Source organism: Aulonocara sp. 'chitande type north' Nkhata Bay, linkage group LG7, assembly GCF_057382095.1.
Source record: "Aulonocara sp. 'chitande type north' Nkhata Bay isolate Kocher_YH1m ecotype deep benthic linkage group LG7, A_spYH_male_GT1.1, whole genome shotgun sequence".
In the NCBI taxonomy this organism is placed as follows: Eukaryota; Metazoa; Chordata; class Actinopteri; order Cichliformes; family Cichlidae; genus Aulonocara; species Aulonocara sp. 'chitande type north' Nkhata Bay.
In genome coordinates this window covers 69949228-69976887 of record NC_141350.1, presented here as the reverse complement: position 1 = coordinate 69976887, position 27660 = coordinate 69949228, and the positions used below count along the sequence as shown (strand labels likewise).

At 47.1% G+C, this 27660-nt stretch overlaps 1 protein-coding gene across 1 annotated transcript; it reads left to right on the top strand.

Moving 5' to 3' along the window:
* lamb1a (laminin, beta 1a) lies at window positions 1-27660 on the top strand. The gene is made up of 33 exons (XM_086302303.1): window positions 1-339; window positions 981-1180; window positions 2697-2835; window positions 3829-3902; window positions 4719-4907; window positions 4998-5061; window positions 5149-5351; window positions 5945-6065; window positions 6157-6345; window positions 7202-7378; window positions 7551-7663; window positions 8331-8410; window positions 8503-8638; window positions 8827-8985; window positions 9184-9311; window positions 9531-9651; window positions 9799-10000; window positions 10556-10699; window positions 10805-11036; window positions 11117-11280; window positions 15847-16071; window positions 16159-16373; window positions 16539-16635; window positions 17514-17883; window positions 21565-21749; window positions 21873-22114; window positions 22230-22439; window positions 22517-22661; window positions 23850-24057; window positions 26682-26823; window positions 26918-27094; window positions 27170-27329; window positions 27407-27660. Exons 1-33 carry the CDS (start codon window positions 309-311, stop codon window positions 27544-27546), a joined length of 5382 nt encoding a protein of 1793 aa, XP_086158429.1. The 5' UTR covers window positions 1-308; the 3' UTR covers window positions 27547-27660.

The following is a 27660-nucleotide window of genomic DNA, read 5'->3' as shown; positions in this document are numbered from 1 at the left end:
GATGAAAAAAACTTTTTATATGTTTCAAACAGCTGCAGAGACACCAATCAATCAGTCAAATAACGGCAATTAACGATGAGGAGGGCTAACAGCTGTTTACTCTGTGTGTGTGTTGGAATCACTTTATTCTGCTCCAACAGTTTGAACTCTTTAGTTCTTGGTGTTTTTCTTGCTGCGAGCACAACCACGTTACTCCGGCCGGATGTTTTAATTTGAAAGTCAGCCGGTCTGTTCGGAGGAGGAGTTTGAGGGGAGCTAAGGAGGTCCGAGGAGGTCCGGGGGGTCTTCAGACTGTGAGGATTTGCAGCATGTTTCAGCTTCAGCTCGCGCTGCTGCTCGGTAAGTTAAATAAAGTTGAACTTTTCCAATTTCAAACTTTCCTTAAACACGTCAGGGTTTGATTTCAAACATCCAGAGTTGTATCTTCGTGTTTCTTTGTTGAAAATTACAAAATGCTGCTGCTTCCTCTCAGCCGCTCGTTTCATTCATGATGAAATAATCTAACATGAAAATAAGTGTTAGACACTTCGGGAAACTTTCAGAATAAAATGGGCTCGGAGGGCTTTTGTAATGAGTTCTAGTGGAATAATCTTTAGGAATTTGTCCACATGTTTGATGTGTAAAAGAATTCAGAAGCTGATGATCATGAAACTCAAAGCAAACGCACACATTTTGTCAATGTGTGATAAATAAAGTTTAGTTGAAATCTGTGCAGTTTGTTTGTAACATGTGACTTTAAACATGTTTGGTCCTCTCAGAGATCAGCTTAGTGATGATCAGTAATCTGCAGATAGTCACTCGTGAAGGTTTGACTCACTGATTTTTCTCTCCTCATGATGTCCTCCAGAATACAAGCCCAGGAGAAGCAGCTCTGAGTTTAGTTTCCAATCAGCTGCGCTTTGTCTCTTTAATCAATAAATGTGGGCGGGGCTTCGTTAATCCTGCGCTCAGATTTTTACCATTAAAGCTTTTTCTCTCAGGTCTGCAGGTGTTTACCTGTGCTCAGGAGGGTGGGGCCGCGGACGACATCAGCCAACCCGAGCTCAGTGATGTGTGCACTGAAGGCAGCTGTTACCCAGCAACAGGAGACCTTCTGATTGGCCGAGCCCATCAGTTGTCATCCACCTCCACCTGTGGAATGAACCGACCCGAACCATTCTGTATCGTCAGCCACCTGCAGGTAAATTTAATGGTTAACAAGATCATGACTGAAGGTCTCAGAGAGAAAAGTCCAGAGAGACCCAAGAAGAACACAACTGGGCACCAAACATCTTATAAAAGGAGGTAAAGGCAACACAGGGGGCAGCTGTGGTTAAAGGGGCACATCGCCCAGCAGACTCCGCCCCCAGGCTCGGCCTCTCCGTGCGCCTCCATGCTGCATGCCGGAGTGTACCAGTCTATTTAGCTCAACAATCAGGAACTCATCACTGCTTAGTCTTTAGCTTCTTTCAGAAATACTGAAAGTACTGTAACTTAAAAACTGAGACAAGTCGTTGGTGACCTCTGACCTCTAATAAGATCCTATATGAAGGATTCAGGATGAATTTTCCATCGAAGTCCAAAGAATGGGACATTTATGCTATGAGTGCTCAGGTAGTCTTCATACATGGATGAAGTGTAAGCGATCACTTCAGATGTCTTTATCGGATTAAACGTTAGGTGGTCTAATTAGGTCTGAGTATCGCTAAGAGTTCAGTGCAGCGCTTTTATCAGGGGCGTTTCAGTACCGGAGACGCAAGCGACGTTACCGGAGAATCCAGTATCATCAGACAAACTCAGCCATCCGGTTTAAACGACCTTCAGCTCAGTCCCACTCCGTGTGTGTGTTACAGTCTGAAGTGTTTCCTGTGCAAAATGAGCTCCCTATAAGGAAACCATGAGCGCTGGTTGCAGACAGATGTTTGTCCAGATGTTCCTGTGGAGAAAACACAGCAAACTCAAAGGTCACGCTGTTTTCATCCAATCAAAAGTCAATAAACCACACAGGCTGATTGTAAACATCAGGTTTTAATGTTTGAGGCAAATGTGTGTGGACATGTGTCATCCGTAGCTAATAACAGCGTGTTCGCTCCGAGTCGCCTACATTCTTCCGTCATGTGACTTTGATTATACATCCTCTAATTCCTTCCTTTCATTCAGTCCTTCGTCCCAGATCCTCGCTCTGTGGTTGCTGCTTGAACATCAAAACTATAAAATGTATTGGTTGTTTTTATAATTCTGTCCAGAGGCAGCAGAGAAACAGGGACGCTTCAGTTCTCAGTCGGACTTGATGTGTCTGTTAGTGCTCCTCTATGTAAGAGCGGTGTGCAGCTTTTTGTCTTGAGTGGCTAGTAACACTGTTTCACTGTAAAAGCCCTCATCTGCCCCCCTTTGTAACCTCTGCACTGCATCGCTCGGGTTTGGTTTCCCCCCTGAGAGAAGCTGAAACACGTTGGGCTGTCCGGGAATCAAGCAACTTTCTGACATCTCTTAATGACTGAGACGTTCCCGGAAGGAAGTTTTCCAAAGTTTTGTCACTAACTCTAAAAACAAAACCAGTGAGAAGCTTGCATTATTTCAGGTGAAGTCAGACTTTTCTTATGTGGGAAGTTTGTGGTCAGAAAGTTTCCTCTTATCTGCAGTAACTTACGGCACTGAGGAATCCGAGGAATTCACCTCCTGTTAACCTTTTCCTCCCCCTCTGTCTCATAAACCAGGAGGAGAAGAAGTGCTTTGTGTGCGACTCGTCAGAGCCCTACAACGAGCTGGCCAATCGCACCGACAGCCATCGCATCGAGAACGTCGTCACTACGTTTGCCCCAAACAGACTGAAGACCTGGTGGCAGACTGAGAATGGTGAGGAAGAACATTCAGAGAGGCCAAAGGTCAGACGTGTCGTTACAGGTTTAAAGACTGAGAGCTGCAGACAGGTTTTCACTGTCAGAAGAAAAGATGTTTGTGGCTAGGCTGTGTTTTATCACCCTCTATCCTCCACTCCTCCATGATTACAGGTTCTCAGGTTGTGGGGCGGGTCCCTGCTGGAGGCCATGTAGTTATTCCCAGGGGTGGGGGATGTTCAGCTTTAAAAAGCCCCGCAGTGAGGAGGCAAACAGCCGACCTGCCATTTGTCCAGGTTCATCAAACAGATAGTTTAGTTTTACTGCAGAACAAACCTCTTACAGGTTCATACAACACATTGTGCTCTTCACCACAAACCCAGTGTGGTAAAGTAACGCTAGCCAGGCAGCTTCATGTCTTTGTTAATTTTCCATTACTCGCTGTATCTGTAAGTCTGCGTTGATTGGCTGATGGTAGGTGCTGTGAGCTTGTATTGTTGCCTCGGCCGAGCTCTGCTGCCCAGATGAACTCGCTGTTCCCGTGATGAATCAGAATCAGAATCAGAATACTTTATTGATCCCTGGGGGAAATTATTTTTTGTTACAGTGCTCCATTTTAAACCAACAAGAGCGAGTGCGTCTGCGCCGCGGTGTTTTGTGCAGAACCAGGTACTCGCTGCAGTGTTTGAGCTGTGGACTCCTTTATGGTGTCATCCTCTGACAGTGGGCATGTTAACACAGATGATCTGCTGTTACCTTTGGTCGTCACTCTTTGGAGTCCTGTTGTCCAATATAAAGCACCTTGAGGCGACTGTTGTTGTGATTTGGCGCTATATAAATACAACTGAATTGAACTGTTGGTTCTTGGACACAGATTTAGTTCTTTTCTCAGGTCCGATCATGTTAATGTGCAGCGACTGCAGCGTGTTGTTGATTTCTGGGCTCTTTAACCGATGTGGCGCACAGAGTCTGATCTACAGAGTGTTGGTAACTGATGATCTGTTGTCTGTAGGTGTGGAGAACGTCACCATCCAGCTCAACCTAGAGGCTGAGTTTCACTTCACGCATCTCATCATGACCTTCAAGGTGAGTTCTACACATGCAGCAGGGGATTCTGGGTAGTTGACAGGTGATTCTGGTCTCTATTAATCTGAAGAACCAGGTGCACACAGTGATTGAGGAGTTGTTGTGTATTGAAAGGACATAGCAAGTACTCCATAATGGGAAGGGTTACGACCAGGGCTGGACTGGTCGGGCATTACACAATGCAACTGTCTTCTCCCATACCTTTGCTGTGTGCTCACGTAGCTTGTAGAAAAAGTTTAGTGTGGAAGAAAGTGGAGCTGAAAGTCTGAGAAAACAATAAAATAATGAATTAAAGTGAAATTACTAACATGTTAGCTGCTGCACCGTGAACAGCAGTACCAGTAACAGCCAGTAACCAGACCTCACAATCACAGGAGGCTACAGCTGCACCAGCTGAGGAGAAGTGAGGAAGAGGAGGTGAACATGGTAAGAAAACAGATGGAGGGAATCGGGAAGACAGAGATTCAAGGATTCAGGCTGCTTTGACCATGAGTCACTACAAGCAGCTTAAGTGTAGACTTTAATTATTGTCACATGCTGCAGTGCAACTAAGGACAACAACACCTGCACCAACCTGATTATGTATCAATAATCTGAAATCAAACAGAATGAAATGTTTGCATATGACGCCTCTGGTAGAGGACTGAGCTTGAAGGATAAATCCTGCCCACAGCGCCAGAGGGGAAATCTAATTGGGCTTTTGTCAGTGATCATGGTGCATAAACCAGATTTGTGCAGTCCAGCCCGGGTCTTCACCACGCCATCATCCTCACCACACGATCCTCAGTTTGCCCACTTTTGTTTTTATTTCCTCAGACCTTTCGACCTGCTGCCATGGTGATTGAGCGGTCAGCTGACTTCGGGAAGACGTGGCAGGTTTACCGTTACTTTGCTTATGACTGCGAGTCGTCCTTCCCGTCCGTTTACCGGGGTCCAATGAGAAAGGTTGACGATGTCATCTGTGACTCGCGTTACTCTGACATTGAGCCATCCACTGAAGGAGAGGTACATCTGCTGCTCCTGCTTCTGTGAATAATACTAACATCAGTATTATTCACACTGCTGCGGGTAATGCTGTTTGTTTTGTTTCCTCAGGTGATTTTCAGAGTTTTGGATCCAGCATTCAGGATCGATGACCCCTACAGTCCCCGAATCCAGAGTACGTCTCCTTCTCTGCGTCACGGAGACTGAATAAGCGTAGGGGTGTTAACCAGTTATTGATGAATTTTACTGGTTCTTTGTTTAGACATGCTGAAAATCACCAACTTGAGGGTGAAGTTCACCAAACTCCACACACTTGGAGACAACCTTCTGGACTCTCGTATGGAGATCAAAGAGAAGTACTACTACGCCATCTATGACATGGTGGTCCGAGGAAACTGCTTCTGCTACGGACACGCCTCTGAGTGCGCCCCCGTCGAGGGAGCTGGGCAGATAACAGAGGGCATGGTGAGGACAATTACGGACTGTATTTATATGGCCACGTTGCTATGACGACAGCCATGCGCATTAGGAGGTACCCGATTGTAACAGGAAGCCCAGTTGGTCTGAGTGGGTGCTAATGGGAAAGTGGCTCCAGGGAGCGTCACGCAGATACCTGCCAATTAGTGTCTGTAACATCCAATCAAATCAGGGACTCTAATTAGCTGAGGTGAGGCCTAGCAGACACCTAGCAGCTACGTCCACCTGTGAGTCAAAGAGGCCACGCCCCTAGTAATCAACACTTTAAGCTTAAAGCAGTTTAAACATGTGAGCAAACAGCATATCAAGTTGTAAACATGCTGACTTCTGCTGTGAAATTCAACATGGCAGTCTGTGGGGACCAAAGTGTAGGCTTTGTGCTTTGGCGTCGTTGTTCTTTCATAAGCAGCTGAGCCGGTGGTGAAAGTAAACCATCACCAGCGTAGAAAAATATAAAATCACACAGACACTGGAAGAAACGGTGCAACAGGCAACTGACTACATGTACAAAAAACCCCAAACCCAGCTTATGACCAGTAATGTAAGCGAACGCTGATTGATTATTTGTGACTGTGTTTCAGGTTCATGGTCACTGCTTATGTAACCACAACACTAAAGGTCTGAACTGTGAACAGTGCCAGGACTTCTACCACGACCTCCCCTGGAGACCCGCAGAGGGACGCAACACCAACGCCTGCAAGAGTGAGTCTGCACCGGTCCATACTGGGCAGGGCCCATAATCACTACTGGGAGTAGTTTAACTGTCCCCCTTCTTCTTCTGTGGTGTCCTCAGAGTGTAACTGTAACCAGCACTCGGACTCGTGTCACTTTGACGGGGCAGTCTTTGCGGCTTCGGGAAACGTGAGCGGAGGAGTTTGTGACGACTGTGAGCACAACACAGCTGGAAACAACTGTGAGCAGTGCAAACCGTTTTACTACCAGCATCCAGAGAGTGACATCAGAGACACCAACATCTGCCAGCGTGAGTTCATGGCCACTTTGACTCTTTTTTTTAGTGTCAGAGTTTGTAAACCGTTATTTTACTGGTGCCAGGCTAAAAGTTAAAAGCATCTACCCAAAACTTCCATCGAGGTTGTTTTTTATGGCTCTTTTGATCATCTTCTTTGTTCTTTGAGGACTTTTTGTCCTCAATCTTTGCTTTCACATCAACAAAGAATTGTTGGCTGTTTTCTGAGGAAGTTCACGTTTCATGATGACACAGGCAGACGCGGATAGGAGGTTGTTTTGTCAACAGGAAGTAGATTAAAGGCTGGATCTCAGACTAAACATGGAGGTGGGTTTTTGATGTGACACATGAAGGTTTGTGGTTTCCCTCAGGCTCAGACCTGCCCTCCTCACAGAGGATCAGTTCAACTTAGCTCGCACATCCCTCTCTGAGGGCTGAATAAGCAGCACCTTCTGTTATTACTGCCACTGCATTTCTTTAAAGTAGCAAAGGATTGTGGGTGATGTGACTTCAACGTTGTAGAGAGTTAAAATGTGCTCCAGAGATCAAAGATGGAGGCGGGAGTTTAATTTCCAGGATAGAAACGAATCTTATTTTGGGTCAAAGTCAGAAACGTTCACGGTTTTTATGATGATGTCATTCCACGGCACTTATATGTCCATCATTTAACTTATTGAATTATAAAATGCTTCAACATATCAGAGAGGTGCCTGCGTCTGGGCTGGTGGTGGCGCTGTAGAGAAGCTCACAGTGTGTGAATCATGTCCTCACCTGTCTGTGGATCCGTGTCAGTCTCACACCTAAACACGCCCTGTTGGCAAAATTGCTCCTGTGGTTCTGGTTAAGCTGGCTAAACGTCCTGTTTCTGCAGCCTGTGACTGCGACCCCGTGGGCTCTCTGAACGGAGGACTCTGTGACGGCACGACGGACTTCCGAGCCGGGCTGATCGCCGGTCAGTGCCGCTGTAAAGCCAACGTGGAGGGAGAACGCTGCGAGCGCTGCAAGCCGGCGCATTTCGGGCTGAGCGATGAGCCTGAAGGCTGCAAAGGTACAAAACGTAACGAAACACCTGCAGGACCAGCTGATACCAGATTACTCCCACACAGACACCTCACGCTGTAAAGCACCTCGAGGGGGCGTGGCTGGGACTTAACATTGTTGTTATGAATGAAGCTGCGTTGCCTTGGTGATGTACTTTTGTGTGTTACTGTGTTGGACAGCGTGTACCTGCAGTCCTCTGGGAACTCTACCTGGAGGAAACCCCTGTGACAGAGAAACAGGAAGTTGTTTCTGCAAACGTCTGGTGACCGGGCGAGACTGTGACCAGTGTGTGGTGAGAAACCCATTCAGACCATTCATTCTGGTTAGACTGGAGTCAGACCAGCAGCAGAAGGAACATTCGTGTCGTCTCACACCTCACTCTCAGCTCCCGTCTCTGTAAGGCTGCGCTGTTTTCTGATTGGCTGGTTTTCACGAGTTGAATCTGTTGCAGGGGCAAACGGGATCTCTTCTAAAGAAAGATCCCGTTCACACTGCAGTGAGTGCGACAGGATGAAGAAGGACCAGTTCATATTAAACAAAGCTCCCAGTATGTCATACAGAGCTGCTCCAGTCCAGTTAGAGGATAACCAGTTCACACCAGCAACAAAAGTCTTTAAAGGCGGCTGGCTTTGGGAGGGACGTTTAATGCTGCAGAGCCTTTGTTGTGGAGCCACATTCATGCTCTCCATGAAGTCATCGGGTTAATGTTTGCTTTTGGCTCTCTGCTGTTAGTCAGCCTGAGCTTTGAGCTCTCAGACATTTACCCCGACGTAAACAGAAGACACATGTCAGGACGTGAGGCGCGCGCGCACACTCACGCACACACACACACACACACACACACACACACACACACACACACACTCTGTAAGATCAGTCTTGTTTAATGAGATTTATGCAAAACACACTATACATCACATTAGTGCAGAGAGATGACTGTAAACAGTGTGTGTGTCCAGCCTGAACACTGGGGTCTCAGTAACGACATGGACGGCTGCAGACCATGTGACTGCGACCTCGGAGGCGCCATCAACAATCAGTGAGTTAGGTATTATGTCACATTTGCTCCGTCGGGAGTTGAACCAACAATTTTATTTTGTTGTGATGTTTGTATTTCCTGTCTGCGTGCAGGTGTGATCACGTGACCGGTCAGTGCATCTGCAGAGATCACATGTTCAGCCGCCGCTGCGATCAGGTGGAGTCTGGATTCTACTTCATTGCTCTGGATCACTACACCTACGAGGCTGAGGATGCAAAGTTTGGACCTGTGAGTGTCCTTTCAGTGTCTGACCTTACTCTGGGTTACAGGGCGGCTGTTACAGGTGGACCTGCAGTCTGTGAGGATTAGTTTCTCCTCCTGCTGGCTCGCACATTTCATCTCCATGTCAGTTCAGCAGGATTATGTGAGGTGTTGAGGGTATTCATCAGCTTTGTGTCTGCATCTCATCTCTTTAGGGAGTGACGGTGGTCCAGAGGCCACACCCTCAGGACCGTAGTCCCACTTGGACAGGCATCGGGCTAGCCAACGTACCAGAGGGGGCCTTCTTGGAGTTCACTGTAGACAACGTCCCTCACTCAATGGAATATGACATCCTGATCCGCTACGAACCGCAGGTGTGAGTCTGCCATTGAACGTGTGCGTCGTCATGTCCCGAATCAGTGGGAGAATTTTGGCACTTATCTCGTTGTTGTAGCCTTTGTTGACCCGTGTACCTGCCTCATCTGTTAGCCTGAAAAAGAAGATAAACGTGCACGCGCCTGCTTATTTATGTGCATAGAGGTAACATCTCTGTGTGTCTGTCGGCTCTGCAGCTGCCGGACGTGTGGGAGGAGGTTCTGATGACGGTGATGAGACCCGGACCGATCCAGCCGGACAGCCGCTGCATCAACACGGTGCCCGACGACGACAACCAGATGATCTCGCTTCACCCAAGTTCACGGTCAGGAGAGAAGTTTCTAAATCATGACAAGTTTTCGACAAGAACCCGGTCGAAGTGTGAAATATAAGAGCACCGACTAGTTCCTGCAAGCCTTATCCCTTCTTCACCCAGCTGATCTCAGCCCATCATCCTGTCACGCTGACCCTCTGCGTGGCCTTTGTCTATCTGCTTATCTCGCCTTGCTGGGGTTTCAGTATCTAACCCGATCTCTCCCTACAGGTACGTGGTTCTTCCCAGACCGGTTTGTTTTGAATCAGGTCTGAACTACACCATCCGCCTCAGCCTGCCACTGTACGCTACCTTTGGGGATGTCCAGGTTCCATATACGCTGATCGACTCGGTGAGCGTGCTTAGATCTTCTACTTCAGGAAGTAGAGCGTGAAGTCAGTCAGTTTCTTCAGTGCAGACCAAAACCACATTCAGCCAGCCTGGTTACAGAAAGTGAAACATGCTCATTCCTGACCTGGTTATTTGGGATTTTTCTCAGATCGTGCTGATGCCTCACTGTAAGAACTTGGAGATATTCACAGGCTCAGAGGGCGGGGACTCGGGCGGGAATGTCGCCTGGGAGACTTTCCAGCGTTATCGGTGCTTGGAGAACAGCCAGAGTGTCGTCAAGACGCCGATAACTGACATCTGCAGAAACTTCATCTTCAGCATCTCCGCCATGTTGCACCAGGGAGCTAAAGGTAGCACAGCTTAGCACTGTGATTTCACTTTAATAACCTCGCTTCCTGGCTGGAGTTTAAAAGAAAAGGGCTGCTTGTGAGACACTCAGGGCTTAGAGCTCAGGGCAGTGTCTGTATTTATGGTGACTTTGGAGGGGTTGGGGTTTCCTCACGGAAACAAACCTCCCGGAAGAATCAGAGAGAGTCAGAAAGAGAAGGGGAAAATATTTCTGCTGTCCAACTCTGGACAGGAAGGACTCCAGGAAGGAGGAACCAGAATCAGATTCAGAGAACCTTCCAAACATTGAAGTTTAAAATCTGAAACAAAAACCTCTTCCTCATTCCAACGCCAACCTTTGATCCCTCACATCTTTATCCCCTTCCCCTCCTCCCCTGCTTCACGTTAATCTCTGTCACTCATCCTCTCACCATCGCCTTAGGCTTCACTTCCTCAACAGGACCCGGCAGGTTCCTCCTCCTCCTCCGCATTCCTTGCGGTCATAAATCTATTGTCACTGAGGCTTTAGCGTCTTCTCGTTATTCTGACGTGTCTCCTTGTCTGATGCCATTTCCCAGAATGCCAGTGTGACCCTCAGGGCTCGCTCAGCACCGTGTGCGACCCCCACGGCGGGCAGTGTGAGTGCCGCCCCAACGTGGTCGGCAGGAACTGTGACAGGTGTTCTCCGTCCACGTTTCAGTTTGGACCCAACGGCTGCCGAGGTCAAAACCACCTCCATCTATAATCAATGAAAAATCTGTTTACAGTCAGCGCTGAAGCTTTACTGACGCTGACCTCTGTGTGACCTCGTCGTGCGTGTCTTTCAGCGTGTGGGTGCGACCCTCAGGGTTCTCTCAGTGTGTTCTGCGATCAGTTGACCGGACAGTGTTCCTGCGTTCCGGGTGCGTACGGTCGGCAGTGCGACCGCTGTCTGCCGGGTCACTGGGGTTTCCCCGCCTGCCGCCCCTGCTTCTGTAACGGTCATGCCGATGTCTGCGACCCCGACAGTGGCCACTGCATCGATTGCAGGGACCACACGACGGGACGCGCCTGCGACAGGTAACTTACCCACCGTCCGTCAGCCAATCGCCATTGGGTTTATTTAGCAGGATGATGCCATCGGTGCTCTTGTCTTTCAGATGTCTGGATGGTTACTATGGTGACCCAGCACTGGGGTCAGGTGACCACTGTCGTCCCTGCATGTGTCCCGACGGCCCCGGCAGCCCGCGGCAGTTTGCAGGAAGTTGTTACCGCAGCGATGACTCTCAGCAGGTCACCTGTGTCTGCAACACAGGATACAAAGGTGAAAACTTTATTTACACAGACGCTGACACAGAGGTAAGACCTCATCACAGATATTTAGATGCAGATGCTTTGTTGGTCGCAGCGTCAGTCCAGCTGCCATGTTGGCCTGGTTGAGGCGGGGATTCTGGTGCGCATCTGTTAAAATCATTGAAAAGCACGCCAACACAACAGCTGTTTCACTCTACTGACGACAGCATCGGCAGTATTTCTGATACTTTATCGTCAGTGTAAAATTCAATTCAATTCAATTTTATTTATATAGCGCCAAATCACAACAAAAGTCGCCTCAAGGCGCTTCATAGATACAGAGAAAAACCCAACAATCATATGACCCCCTATGAGCAGCACTTTGGCGACAGTGGGAAGGAAAAACTCCCTTTTAACAGGAAGAAACCTCCGGCAGAACCAGGCTCAGGGAGGGGCGGGGCCATCTGCTGTGATTGGTTGGGGTGAGAGAAGGAAGACAGGATAAAGACATGCTGTGGAAGAGAGACAGAGGTTAATAACAGATATGATTCAATGCAGAGAGGTCTGTTAACACATAGTGAGTGAGAAAGGTGACTGGAAAGGAAAAACTCAATGCATCATGGGAATCCCCCGGCAGCCTACATCTATTGCAGCATAACTAAGGGAGGATTCAGGGTCACCTGGTCCAGCCCTAACTATATGCTTTAGCAAAAAGGAAAGTTTGAAGCCTAATCTTGAAAGTAGAGATAGTGTCTGTCTCCTGAATCCAAACTGGAAGCTGGTTCCACAGAAGAGGGGCCTGAAAACTGAAGGCTCTGCCTCCCATTCTACTTTTAAATACTCTAGGAACAACAAGTAGGCCTGCAGAGCGAGAGCGAAGTGCTCTAATAGGGTGATATGGTACTACAAGGTCATTAAGATAAGATGGGGCCTGATTATTTAAGACCTTGTATGTGAGGAGCAGGATTTTGAATTCTGGATTTAACAGGAAGCCAAAACAGGAGAAATCTGCTCTCTCTTTCTAGTCCCTGTCAGGACTCTTGCTGCAGCATTTTGGATCAGCTGAAGGCTTTTCAGTGAGTTTTTTGGACATCCTGATAATAATGAATTACAGTCGTCCAGCCTGGAAGTAATAAATGCATGAACTAGTTTTTCAGCGTCACACTGAGACAGGATATTTCTAATTTTAGAGATGTTGCACAAATGGAAGAACACAGTCTTACATATTTGTTTAATATGTGCGTTGAAGGACATGTCCTGGTCAAAAATGACTCCAAGGTTCCTCACAGCGTTACTGGAGGCCAAGGTAATGCCATCCAGAGGAAGAATCTGGTTAGATACCATACTTCTAAGCTTTTCAGGGCCGAGTACAATAACCTCAGTTTGATCTGAATTAAGAAGCAGAAAGTTAGCGGCCATCCAGGTCTTTATGTCTTTAAGACATTCCTGCAGTTTAACTCATTGGTGTGTGTTATCTGGCTTCATGGACAGATAGAGCTGGGTGTCATCTGCATAGCAGTGTAAATGTATGCTATGTCTTCTAATGATGCTGCCTAAGGGAAGCATGTATAATGTAAACAGAATTGGTCCTAGCACTGAGCCCTGTGGAACTCCATAATTAACCTCAGTGTGTCAAGAGGACTCTCCATTTACATGCACAAACTGGAGTCTATTAGATAGATATGATACAAACCACTGCAGCACAGTACCTGTAATACCTACAGCATGTTCTAATCGCTCTAATAGGATATTATGGTCGACAGTATCGAACGCTGCACTGAGGTCTAGCAGGACAAGCACAGAGATGAGTCCACTGTCAGAGGCCATAAGAAGATCATTTGTAACCTTCACTAAAGCTGTTTCTGTGCTGTGCTGAGCTCTGAAACCTGACTGAAACTCTTCAAATAAACCTCTGCAGATGATCTGTTAGCTGTTTGACAACTACTCTTTCAAGGATGTTTGATATGAAAGGAAGGTTGGAGATTGGCCTATAATTAGCTAAGACTGCTGGGTCTAGAAATGCTTTTTGAGTAAAGGTGTAACTACAGCTAGCTTGAAGGCCTGTGGTACATAGCCGATTATTAGAGATAGGTTGATCATATTTAAGATCGAAGAATTAATTAATGGCAGGACTTCTTTGAGCAGTTTTGTAGGAATGCTACAGTATCCAGAGTCGTACGTAGTGAGGAGGTGAAATTATTAACAAGATAATCGACCTCTGTTGGGGTAGCGTTCAGATAGCTGCTCTGCTCTGTGTTGGTACAGGGCATTGGAGATGATAACAGTGGGTGGATTATATTCTTAAACTTAGTTACAGCACTTTCAGAAAGACATCTACTTTGATAAAGTCTACTCTCCACCGCTGTGTAATCAATTATTGTAAATGTAAATGTTATCAGGAAATGATCAGACAGGAGAGGGTTTTCAGGAAACACTGTTAAATGTTCAGGTTCGATGCCATATGTTAAAACAAGATCTAGAGTGTGATTAAAGTGGTGGGTGGGCTGGGGTGGACAATGTTAAGCATCAGGCTTTCAAATGAATTAAAAGTCTGTCTTGGTCTTTCATTAATTAATAGGCTGGTGTGAAAAATTGCTGCCACACCTCCCCCTCGGCCTGTGCTTCGAGATTTCTGGTAGTTAGAATGACTCGGGGGTGTTGATTCATTTAAACTATCATAATCATCCTGCTGCAACCAGGTTTCTGTAAGGCAGAGTAAATCAATTTGTTGATCAATTATTAAGTCATGTACTAACAGAGACTTGGAGGAGAGAGACCTAATATTTAATAATCCACATTTCACTGTTTTACTCTTTGGTTCAGATGTGGATACTGTATTGTTCTTTCTTTGTGATTGTTTATGTTTAAGTTGTTTGTTGCTGGTTTTTAGTTTGTTTTTTGTCTGTTTGGGAGCTGACACAGTCTCTATGGAGATGGGTTTTTGGGGGGGTAGCAGGAGGAGAGAAGCTGCAGAGAGGCGTGTAAGACTGCAACTCTGCTTCCTGGTCCCAACTCTGGATAGTCATATTTTGGGGGGTTTAATAAATTTGTCCATATTTCTAGAAATGAGAGCTGCTCCATCCAAAGTGGGATGGATGCCGTCTCTCCTAACAAGACCAGGTTTCCTCCAGAAGGTTTGCCAATTATCTATGAAGCCCACATCGTTTCTGGGACACCACTCAGACAGCCAGCAATTTAAGGAGAACATGCGGCTAAACATGTCACTCCTGGTCTGATTGGGGAGGGGACCAGAGAAAACTACAGAGTCCGACATTGTTTTGGCAAAGTTGCACACCGATTCAATATTGATTTTAGTGACCTCCGATTGGCGTAACCGGGTGTCATTACTGCCGACGTGAATTATGATTTTACTGAATTTACGTTTACCCTTAGCCAGCAGTTTTTCCTTCAATGTCGCCTGCTCTGGCCCCTGGAAGACAATTGACTATGGTTGCCGGTGTCTCTAGCTTCACATGTCTGAGAACAGAATCACCAATTACCAGAGTTTGACCCCCGGCGGGTGCGTCGCCGAGTGGGGAAAAACTGTTAGACACATGAACGGCTTGGTGGTGTACCTGGGGCTTCTGTTTAGGACTATGTTCCTCCTCACAGTCACCCAGCCACCCTCTTTCCCCAGCTGCTTGGGGTCTGCCGGGGAACAGCTAGCGGGGCCTACGCTATCTTCGGCTGCACCAGCTACAGGGGCCTGGCTAGCTACGGGTGAATGAAGGGTGCGAAGCCGAGTCTCCAATTCAGTAATCCTGGCCTCCAGAGCTGCAAATATGCTACATTTGTTACAGATATCATTACTGCTAAAGGAGGCCGAGGAGTAACTATTTTAAATGGTAAATGGCCTGTATTTATATAGCGCTTTACTAGTCCCTAAGGACCCCAAAGCGCTTTACATATCCAGTCATCCACCCATTCACACACTGGTGATGGCAGCTACATTGTAGCCACAGCCACCCTGGGGCGCACTGACAGAGGCGAGGCTGCCGGACACTGGCGCCACCGGGCCCTCTGACCACCACCAGTAGGCAACGGGTGAAGTGTCTTGCCCAAGGACACAACGACCGAGACTGTCCAAGCCGGGGCTCGAACCGGCAACCTTCTGATTACAAGACGAGCTGCCAACTCTTGAACCACGATCGCCCCCATTAATACCACATATATGTTATTGAAAGCACAGTACATATTTTAGCACAAACATGTCTTAACAGCCGGGGTTCCCTTAAATAAGCATGAATCTCTGGCTGCTGATTGGCTGTTAAGTTTAAAACTTTATTTAAACAAAGTCAAACCTGAGGATGAAGCTCGATGTGAGGCATGTTGTTGGTTCAGGTGATGATGTCACACCTGAGGAACGATCACCTGTTGGTCATAAATGGTGTCTAGCTCTCACCTGGGGTGGCTGTAGCTGAGGAGCAGGTCACCTGGTCTCACTCAGAGTGTGGTGGTTCGATCGCTTGCTGCCCCAGCCTGCCTCCCAAATATCCGTGGGCTAACCCCATGTTGCTCTGCGATGCGTCCAGTATGAATTGGCGTGTGATTGTTATGCTCCCTGTCTTTATAAGAACCATTTACTTGTCCTCTGCAGGTACTCGCTGTGACGAGTGCTCGCCTGCTTACTATGGAAACCCCGAGGAGGCGGGTGGGCAGTGTCAGCCGTGTCAGTGCAACAACAACATTGATATGCTGGACCCCGAATCGTGCGATGCCCGGACTGGTGAGTGTCTGCGCTGCCTGTACCACAGCGAGGGTGCCGCCTGCGAGAGCTGCACGCTGGGTTACTATGGCAATGCCCTACTCCAGGACTGCAGGAGTAAGTATGCTGGGGTTACCATGGTAACCACATTCACAGAATCAGGCGAACGATCGTCGCTGAACCTTGACGGTTGTGTACCCGCAGAGTGCGTTTGTAACCGGCTTGGCAGCGTTCCCTCCAGCTGCCCGTCCTCTGACTGTCACTGTGACCGCAGCAGTGGTCAGTGTCACTGTCTACCCAATGTGGTCGGCCAGCATTGCGACCGCTGCGCACCTGACACCTGGAATATGGCGACGGGCACCGGTTGTCAGACCTGCGACTGCGACCCCAAACACTCATACGGGACATCCTGCAATGAGGTGAGCAGCCCCTGGCGATTAACGGACCGAAAGTCCTCGAGGTGAAAACAAATGTTGTATTTCATTAAAGGTTTGTTGTGTGAGCTTTATAACCGCAGATCTGATGGAATTGTACTTCTGTGCTCCGTCAGACCACACGTCTGACTGTAGTTCGTTTGTTCACAGATCAGCGGTCAGTGTTCCTGTCACACCGGCTTCGGAGGAAGAATGTGCAGCGAGTGTAAAGAACTGTTCTGGGGAGACCCTGAGATCAAATGTCACGGTAGGCTTGCCATGCCATGTGCTCGTGAGACGGCGTGATAGATGTGATGGTGTAATAAAAAATAAAGCGGACTCTTTTGAGTTGTCAGTGAAGCTCTGAGACCTGGAACAGAGTCCCGATCTGTCAGGCCCCAGGTCAGAATCCGGTTCAGAGTTTCGGTGCAGAGTCTGGGACTTGTTTCTGACTGAGATCAAACTGCAGACGCTTTTATTGTGGGATCCTTTCAGCTCCCAGCATCCTCGGCTGCTGCAGCTCAAATTAAACCCAGATGTTTTGAGGCCCAGCTTCCACAGAGATGGGACCGGTCTGTCCGTCTCAGCCTCCAGAAGTCCACAAAGACGCTTTGTTCAGTAAAGCTGAAGGTCAGGAGGAGGAGGTCTTACAGAAACAAGGAGAAGAGAGGAAGAAAAGCAGAACTGAGACAGCAGCCTGGAGGAACACAATCAGTCCCTTTGTTTGTTTTTTTTATCAGTTCACATGAGAGAGTAGCGCCCTCTGCTGGAGATGAATTAAACAGCAGTGTAGACACTGTGTTTCCTTCAGGTTCTTGAACTCGTCTCCTGTCAGAGCCGTCGGGCAGAGCTCCACATCAGTCATCCAGACTAACCCTAAACCCTGTGACTCTCTGGCCTTTGAGGGCTTGCCTGGTCAGAGTGAATCAAATTTAAAAAAGCAAAAATTAGCCTTAATTTGTTGTTCCTGCAGCAGAATAAAGCTTCAGATGTTTGATTGGAGCCAAATGCTAAACACATGTTCTTAATGTGCAAACAGGAAGTCACTGTGAAACTGTGCTGGAGTCAAGCGTGTTTTTGTACTTGAGTGCGTCTCCTGTAGTTGGCCCTGCAGACTCTCATTGGTTATTGTTCTCGTCTCCTCAGCCTGTGACTGTGACCCTCGTGGGATCTCCGAGCAGCAGTGCAACAAAGTCAGCGGTCACTGCATGTGCGTGGAGGGTGTGTCCGGGCCGCGCTGCGACACTTGCGCTCGCGGATTCTCAGGAACTTTCCCCAACTGCAGCCGCTGTCACCAGTGCTTCGCCGAGTGGGACAACATCATTGGCCAGCTGACCAATCAGACACACCGCCTGGTCAACAAGGTAAACGCCCTCAAAGCTAGCGGCGTCAACGGGCCGTACAGGAAGTCCATTGAAAGCATGGAGAGGAGCGTTGCCGACATCCAGACCATCCTAGATGGGAATCCAGCATCACAACCGCTAACGGAGATCCAGGAGCTGCTGCAGGAGGCCAGGTGGGATTGCATTTATTCTGATTAATCTGTTTCTCTCAGACTCAGTCACCAAAAAGGTCAGGAACACCTTTTCTAAGTGCAGTCTGACAAATTTACACCAGAAAAACAGATACGCTGTTCGAGTGTCTGTCGACCACTCTGATGATCTCTGACCGTGCTGATGAGACCTGAACATCAGCAGAGGTGATACAAGTACAGACATTCTGTACTTAAGTAGAAGTTCAAATACTACTGTTAAAAAATACTGCAGTAAAAGGTGAAGTACTGTTTACCCTCCTTACTGTTGTCTGTTTTCATGATTTCAGACATCGCAGCTGGAATTCAATCAGTTTTCTTCTCTGACGTGAGCTAATAATCAGCTATGTACCACAGGCCTTCAAGCTGGCTGCAGTTAAACCTTTACTCAAAAAGCATCTCTAGACCCAGCAGTCTTAGCTAATTATAGGCCAACCTCCAACCTTCATATCAAACATTCTTGAAAGAGTAGTTGTCAAACAGCTAACAGATCATCTGCAGAGGAATGGCTTATTTGAAGAGTTTCAGTCAGGTTTCAGAGCTCATCACAGAAACAGCTTTAGTGAAGGTTACAAATGATCTTGTCTCACTTATATTTCCTCTGTATAACTGAGACATGGTTAAGGGCAGGTGAGTCCAGCGCTTTCACAGATCTCTTACCGGAGGACAGCTGCTTTTTAAACTCTCCTCGAATATCAGGCAGAGGACGACTAGCGGTTGATTTTAAGAAGCAGTATAAATGTAAACCACGGTCCTCATCAACATCACCTAGTAGCTTTGAACTGAGTGTGTTTGAGCTGGGTCGCTCTCACACAGAGCTCTGTGTCGTGGTTTACAGACCCCCAAATACAATCAAGACTTCTTAAACGACTTTTCTGATCTGTTGGCTGAAATTATGCCAAAATATGATCGTGTCTTTATTGGTGGGGACTTATTCACGTGTGCTGCCCCGACAAGCCAATGGCAAAGGACTTTTTAAATCTTATTGACTCTTGATCTTGTGCAACCTGTGTCTGTGCCTACACAAAAATATGGGCACACGTTGGGTCTTGTTTTAACTCAGGATTTACCTGTCTCTAACCTCTAGAGGTTTGTGACATTGTATGGTCGCATCATAAGCCTGTCTTGTTTGAGGTTTCCCTTGTACCAAAGTTAATCCTCCTCCTGTTGTTGCTCGGTTCTGTCGTATTTTGAACCCTTCCTCTGGTTTTACTCAGTCTGCCAAACCGTTTTAGATTCAGTGGCCCCCTTTAAGCTTAGGCAAGTTAAAGCCAAATCTGAACCCTGGCTGAATGAAGTGTAGGAGAGCTGAACGTAAATGGGAGGAGGATAAACTTCAGGTGTCGTACCAAATATTACATAATTACTGGAATTCGTATCAGAAACATTTTGCTGCTATTATTCAGGCAAACTGCCGTAAGCCTCATGCTTTATTTAAGACTATTGACAGGGTCCTTCATGCTCCACAGACGGTTGGTGTCGAGTCCTCTCAGGAAATTTGTGAAAACTTCCTGCACTTCTTTATTGTTAAAGTGCTATCTGCGCAGACTTCCCGGTCCGTTCTCGACCCTTCTGTCCTTAGCTCTGCTGTCTTTGACAGGTTTGAGCCCGTTTCTCACCTGAAGCCCTAAATTACTTCTCAGTAGACCCTTTGCTCAGGTGTCTTGATGAAATAAGGGCCTGCATGGCTTTGAACTTTGTACATTTTAATGAGCAGAAAACAGAAGTGATGAGGCCACTACTATAGATCTTGGTTCGCTGGCACAGTCTGTTAAACCAGTCATCACTAATCTGGGAGTTAAAATGGAGGCAGATCTTAAACTTGAAAGCCAGCTCAGAGCTGTTGTAAGATATAACTTTTTTCATTTGAGGCAATTAGCTAAAGTAAGGCCCATCTTATCGAAACGGCTTTGTGAGACAGTAGTCCACGCCTTTGTTACTTCTAGGCTGGATTATTGTAACACACTTTATTGTGGGGTTAGCGATGCATCCATTAGGCGTCTGCAGGTTGTGCAAAATGCTGCAGCACGTCTTTTGACTGGGACAAAAACGTCTGTGCACATTACCCCCATTTTAATTTCACTCCACTGGCTACCTGTACATTTTAGGACTGTTTTTAAATCCCCCCACCTGTTGGGTAACAGGCATCTCTGAAAACATTAGAGCACGTTTGGAAATATGTGATGTCTTGATGAACCGAGCAGGTATTTGAAGTTCACACAGAAACATTCTCACACGAAAATATCTTAAAAGTTTATTTTGTGACCCAGAAAGAGTAATATTTCAAACTCCGCCACGCTGTGTTCCTCCGCCACTGCCTGGTTTGAGTTTTGGACAAAATGCATTCTGGGATATTGCATTTCGTCATTTCGAGCTGATTGGAGACCAGAACAGCCAATCAGATTTTTTTGCACAAATATAACGGTGTAGAGAAAGAGTTGAGCAGAAATGTTGAGAGCGCGAGCAACACATTGCGAACAAGTGCAAACGCAAAAACTGAGCGAGAGGGGCTGCTGTGTGTGTGTGTGTGTGGATAACAGCAAACACTGAAATACAGTTTTTGCACGCAGGAATGAATTTTGTTCATTCAAATTTAGCTTTTCTTCGCTCAAAATAAATTTCTCCTCAAAATGCAACACTTGCACCTGCAAACTTTTTTTACGTGCGCTCAGAATAGCGGCACAAAAATAACGCCATATGCATGAAGTGTGATTTTTATCGTGGTGAAAGCAAAACTAAGACGATGTTTACGTGAAGCGTAGTTTGGATCTTCTTTTGCTGCTGGTTCGGTCAATATTGTTCGGAGAGAGATCAAACCTGCAGCTTCTGAATCGAGCGCAAAAAGGGCGTGAACACAAAGCGCGGACCCGCCAAAACATCAGAATCGGCCAGCTGTCGGCTTTCAGCCTGACCGTGTCCGTGCCGTCGGGTGAGAAAGCCGACAGCTCGCTGATTCTGATGCGTCGACGGGTCCGAGCTTTGTGTCTGTTCTCATTTACTGTTTTAGCTGTTTGGTGGTTGTTGAAATTTTGTGAGGTTTAATTCGAGATTCTGGCGTTTCGAGCAAAATAAATTAATATTTAAAAATTGATTCAGGATTTTAATGAATCGATATCACGTTATCCAAGCCAGAATCGATTTTAATCGAATAATCCACCCCTAGTGGAAGCCTATCCTTTTCCAGATTAAAAGTGAAATAATCTAGAATATTGTGTCAATTAAATTAGGTTAATATTTCAAAATATAACAAAACCTTTTTTACAAGCCAGTAAAAATATAGATGGGCCATTAGGTCATAAGAACTCTTAATTTGGGCGAATCCTCACCACCTCTCATTTAAACTACATATGTGCTCTCAATCTCATCTCCTTAAAGCTTGGGTTCTCTAAGTGTGGCCTGCGGGTCGTTAGTGGCCCGTTCAAACATTGTTTTTGGCCTGTGGACTTTGAGAACTCCTGCCAGCAGAGGGTGAGAGTCTGCTGAGCTGGTAAAGGCGTGTGGCGATCTCCGGTTAGCACTTCATCAGAGTGTTTTGGTGTTTTATGAGGAATCATTAATCTTGGTGGTCCAAAGATCCAAAGGCCGTTTGCTGAGAACACTTTTGTTGCAAGAACTCTGAGCACTAAAGCAGCTCATGCTAACCTCGGACCCGTGTTTGTCCCTCAGTGACCTGATGGGAGCCCTGAGCCACACATTGAACCTTACTGAACAGACTCTGGTCCAGGTGGAGGACTTGGACTCTGCTGCAGGAACTAAACTGGACACTGTGATGTCAGAGGCACAGAAACTGGAGGGGACAGTCCAGGAGCTCCTGGACCAGGTCGAGTTCATCAAGAACTCCGACATCAGAGGTAAAGGGTTAAAGGTCACAGGGAAACTAGGTGGGCCAAGGAGTACTAAAATAGGTAGTACAGGGATTTCAGAATTTAAATAAAGTTGCCTTCAGCTGATTTTGACTTTCTGTGTGTTGCTAGGTGCCACAGACAGCATCACTAAGTACTTCCTGCAGTCCCAGGAGGCCGAGGCCCGAGCTAACGCCTCCACCATCGACAGCGGCAGCCCGGTTGAAGCCTCTGCTGCTCTACGGCAGCTCACAGAAGACAAACTGAACCAGACCCGAGAGAAGTTCACGAAGAGACAGTCTGAGCATGCTCAAAAACTGGATGACCTGGCAGGAGAACTGCAGAGTCTGGACCTAGCAGAGCTCAGCAGCAAGGTGGGAGAGCGGCACAGGTCAGGTTGTCAGAGTTCGGTGTATTACAAACACAAACGTTTGTTAGTTTCAGTATAAACGCATGAACACTGAGTGTTGTCTGTCCTGGTTCTGCCAGACCTGTGGCAGTCCACCTTTGGGTCAAGACGCATGCGGGTCTTCTTCCTGCGGTGGTCTGGGCTGCGTGAATCCTGAGGGCAGGGCCAGGTGTGGAGGAGAAGGCTGTAGTGGTGCGGTAGCAACGGCCAACAGTGTCCTGAGGAAGGCTCGGGACTCTGAACAGGAAATTGTCCATGCCATGGAGGAAGTGGAGAAGCTGTCTAAGATGGTGGGTGTGAGCCCTGCTGCTCCGTGTTCACTCCAGGTGAACTGTGCTGGGTTTTCTCACCTGAGTTTTGTCCTCAGGTGTCAGAAGCAAAGCTACAGGCGGACAAGGCCAGGCTGAGTGCTCAGAACGTCCTGATGAAGACCAACAGGACCAAACAGAAAGTTGACCAGAGCAACGAAGAGCTGCGCAGCCTCATCAGACACATCAGAGACTTCCTCACCCGTATGTGTCACTTCCTGTTTGGTTCAAATGCCTCCGTAGTTACGGTTACATCAGTTTTCCCTGAGACAATCAGGAGAGATCATTGGAAGGAAGTGAAATTGATTCATTGGCATAAAGACTTCAGTTAAGGTATTTAGCGATTAGGTTCTGATGACCCATTGAAGCAGAGTTGCATGCAAGCTGTGACAGGGACCCCGTAGAGTCTAGACATCGGTGGTGGAGATGAAGATGGAGGCTTGGATGGAGCCTGAGCAACATGGCAGAGGGTTAGGGGGGTGGGTTGCACAAAGGTGCACTGAGACTGAAAGTAGAGTCCAGGCTGATTAGACTGCAGATGATTGGACTAGAGCGGTAACGTTGTGTCACTGTGAGAAAGTGATGTAATCGTAGATGAACCACCAAACAGCTGGACAGCAAACAGATGTGTGACTACAGATCTTCCTTATTGAACTTAACTATAAGCTTCTTTTTATGAACGCCATGTCTGATGGTGACCATTATGCTCCCCGCCCTCTTCTCCTGAATGGAACGCGTTTTTATTTCAGGAAAAACTAAATCAGTCTTAAACTGCTTTCATTTCAAAAGCAAAGATCACATTTCATGTGGAACAAACAGCCCTCTTACATAATATTAGCAGGCTTCTTACAGCCTGCTCAACCGTCACATGACATTACGGGAAAAAAATCAATCCAGGTTATAGCCGACACCTGGATCCAAAGCTGCTTCTAGTGCATGATACAACCAAAACTCCCTAGCTGATGGAAAAGCAAATCAATGTTGAGTTTTGTTCTTGTATTTCTGCAGGTCTCATAGATCCTGTTTAACAAACATGAACTCAGAAGCTCTCTGTCTGTCTGTGCAGCAGCATTAAAGGATCCTAGATCGTGTAGTGTACATGAAATCATCAGAAACTAAGCCATCTACTCTTGTGTGTCTGGGACACTCTCAGAGGCCGACGCGCTCACAGACTCGTTCCTTCGTGTCATCTGCTGCGTACGGCACATTAAAGAAACCGCTAACGAGCTGAAATTATTTCTGAAAACTGGTTTCTGGTAACTTGACAAGCTTTCAGACACGGTTGGATAGACTGAGAATAATTTCGGGTATTTATTTTCATTGATCGGAGATTAAAAGTTCTTTTTAAAGAGGCTGGCTGCAGATAAACTGACTGCATTTGTGGCACTTCAGAGGACGCTGCAGATCTTGAGAGCATTGAACTTGTGGCAAACGAGGTTCTGGACATGCAGATGCCAACCACGCCGGCTCAGCTGCAGAACCTGACCGACGAGATCCGGCAGAAAGTGGGAGAACTGGGACATGTGGAAAACATCCTGCAGGAAAGTGCCGACGACATCCAGAGGGCCGACAAGCTGCTGGACGAGGCTCGCCGAGCCAGGTGAGATTTACCTGTCCATCAGTAATGTTTGCCTGGTTTGCTTCAGCTTCAGGGGATGATATCTTACAAGTTCTCCAGACGGAAATCTGTCTTTCTTTCAGAAGGGATGAATGCTGTTGCAGCTCAACAGGATGCTTTTGGTAGCCAGTAATAAGCTTCTGTCTGATATCTGAATTCATTCGTTCATAGTTTGTCTTCCTGGCACGGACCCAGCCTTTAAGTATACTCCACAAACTGATCCTGTTCTTGAATATCTTACCCATTTTGCTCTCTTCTGTGACAACTTGGATCTTCTTCCAGACCTCTGCAAATCAGTTGCATATCGGAAAAACTCGTGCTTGCGTACACTTGTTTCAAATTATTGTCTTGAAATATGCTGTTATTTTCTGTTTGTTTTTGGTAGTGTTTGCATGTAACCCATTCGTGTCTGTGATGAGTGAATGGATGAACCTTCTGCCCACAGCTGTACGCGTTTCTCTGCTCACACACAGCTACATTTGCTTTCCTTCCTTTAACCAGCGGCTTCTGAGATGAAGAATCTCTTCTGTGTCAATGCCCTGAGTGGACACGTGTAAGAGTGGCCGAGCTGGGTTCAAGCCAGGAGACCCTGTGAGGCAGCGGTGCTAACCACTGAGCTACTTCACTGTGGCCAGTTTGGATTCAGGAGACAGACACTATCTCTACTTTCAAGATTAGGCTTAAAACTTTCCTTTTTGCTAAAGCATATAGTTAGGGCTGGACCAGGTGACCCTGAATCCTCCCTTAGTTATGCTGCAATAGACGTAGGCTGCCGGGGATTCCCATGATGCATTGAGTTTTTCCTTTCCAGTCACCTTTCTCACTCACTATGTGCTAACAGACCTCTCTGCATTGAATCATATCTGTTATTAATCTCTGTCTCTCTTCCACAGCATGTCTTTATCCTGTCTTCCTTCTCTCACCCCAACCAATCACAGCAGATGGCCCCGCCCCTCCCTGAGCCTGGTTCTGCCGGAGGTTTCTTCCTGTTAAAAGGGAGTTTTTCCTTCCCACTGTTGCCAAAGTGCTTGCTCATAGGGGGTTATATGATTGTTGGGTTTTTCTCTGTATCTATGAAGCGCCTTGAGGCGACTTTTGTGATTTGGCGCTATATAAATAAAATTGAATTGAATTGGCTGCATTTAGCTACGTGCAGTGAATTAAAGCGACCCTGCCTACCTTCCTGTCCTGTCGGCCATGATCAGAGAGCTCCGGCTGCCTTTTTGTCAGAGTTTCTCAAAGTTTTAACAGCTGGTACAATGAATTAATGATTAATAAATATTGATAGCAGCACAGTTTGTCTTATCAATACTGCTGTACTTACTAACAGGTCAAATTTATTGATTAAAAGACCTGAACGTAGGGATGGGAATGGAGGAGAACTGGTTCCCAGTAGTCCAATTCCTTGTTCCTATCGATCACGCTTATCGGGTCTTGCAACCTCGCTACAATCAGCTGATTTCAGTTTGTGTGTCAGAGGAAAATAGTGGTGCCGTCTCCAGTGGGGACATGACTTTTATTTTTATTGCATTAAAGGATGAGAGCACGATGGTACAGTGGAGACTGCTCCAGGACAGAAACGGCTCCATTATGATGCTAACAGACTTCGGCTCTTTGCACAGACAGCATGCTAACTCTAAGCTAGCCAAGAACCCAGAATGATGCTAAAGCTGAGTGTGTGCAGACCTCAGCACCCAGAGCCTGGACTTCAACAGGGAACAAACTGTTGAGCAGTCAGGCTGCAGCCTCTGTCTGTTCATGCTTCTACAGTAGAATCACCATGACGACCGCTGTGTTCATACCTGAACACTAAGAGAAAGATGATGTGTGTCCTCATGAGGACAGGCTTTGTGTCTGTGTGGGGCTCAAGCCTCAGGTTTATAGTGTTAAATGATGAGTTTCAGTTTATTTTACGGAGAAACTTGAAAATAATGTAACAAATTTCTTTCTCCTGGGTGTAACTAAGTAACTACTGCATTACTTTAAAGAAAAGTGTTCTGTGTAATATGTGCAATAATTACTTTGTTGAGTAACAGCGCTGATCACAACAAACACCTCCAACATGCACAAACATGTGACCCGCAGCAGGGGCGATCGTGGCTCAAGAGTTGGCAGTTCGTCTTCTAATTGGAAGGTTGCCGGTTTGAGCCCCGGCTCCTTGGGCAAGACACTTCACCCGTTGCCTACTGGTGGTGGTCAGAGGGCCCGCTGGCGCCAGTGTCCAGCAGCCTCCCCTCTGTCAGTGCGCCCCAGGGCGGCTGGCTACAATGTACCTTGCCATCACCGGTGTGTGGATGTGTGTGTGAATGGGCGAATGAATGTTGTGTAAAGCGCTTTGGGGTCCTTAGGGACTAAGTAAAGCACTATACAAATGCAGGCCATTTACCGCAGCAGGCAGTGTATGTGACCATTCACAGTGACTGTCCATGAGTGTAATGTCTTTGAGAGGCTGCTTAGAGATGGTGAAGCCAATGAAAATCAATAGGAATCGAATAGATAAGTGATTTTGATAATGGAACTGGAATCACTAAATTCAGATTCCCTGGCCTACCTGAAAGTTTCACCTGTCCACTGAACCTGATCAGCTGTCTTCCTGCATTCCTCAGCGAGGAGGCGCGTGATGTAAGAGACTCTGTGGAGAAAGTGAAGCGAGCACTGGAAGAAGCTCAGAGAGCTCAGACGGCTGCCAGCAGTGCTATCCAGCAGGCCACGGCCAACATCCACAACACCAGCCACCTGTTGTCCTCGGTGAGTCTCACGGTTACTGCCTGTTGACTCTGCACACGGCTATTTCCTATCAGAAACATGCAGGTAACATGTCAAATGCCCGTGTTGTGTTCAGGTGGAGTCGGAGACGGCAGATGCTGAGTTAAAGCTTTCAAATGCCACCCAGAGGCTGCAGAAGCTCGAACAGGATGTGACGCTGCTGAAGGACAAAGCTGTGAACGTTACTCTTAGTGCCAAACTGACCAATCAGGAATCAGTGAGCGTCAGAAGCACGGCAGAGGAGCTGAAGAAGGTGAGCTCACCTGTGTGATCATTAGAGGCTTTCAGGTTGGTCTGTTTCCTTTGTAAAATTAGGTGTTTGTGTTAGGAGCTGGACGGCGAGCTGAAGGAGAAGTATGCCACCGTGGAGCAGCTTATTGGTCAGAAGACGGGAGGCATGGTTGACGCCAAGAAGAGGGCACAGTCACTTCAGCAGGAAGCCAAAGAGCTGCTGCTGCAGGCCAGTGACAAGCTGCAGCTGCTGAAAGGTGACACCACACTGTACAGAAAATGTTTCAAGCTGAGCAGGCGGGACATCCCTTCATGTATGCTCTTCCCATTTCAGATTTGGAGAAGTCTTATGAAGACAACGAGCGTGCTCTGGAGCAGAAGGCAGAGCAGCTGGTGGAGCTGGAGGCAGCAGTGAAGGGGCTGCTGCAGGAGATCAGCCACAAGGTGACCGTCTACAGCACCTGTGTGTTTTAGGATCGAAGGTGACCGAACGTCTCGAAGACAAGAACTGCTCCACTTGTATTTTCTTCTATAGTTTTTACTCCCATGTTTAATCCTCGTGTTAATCTCAATAAAAAGATCAAATCA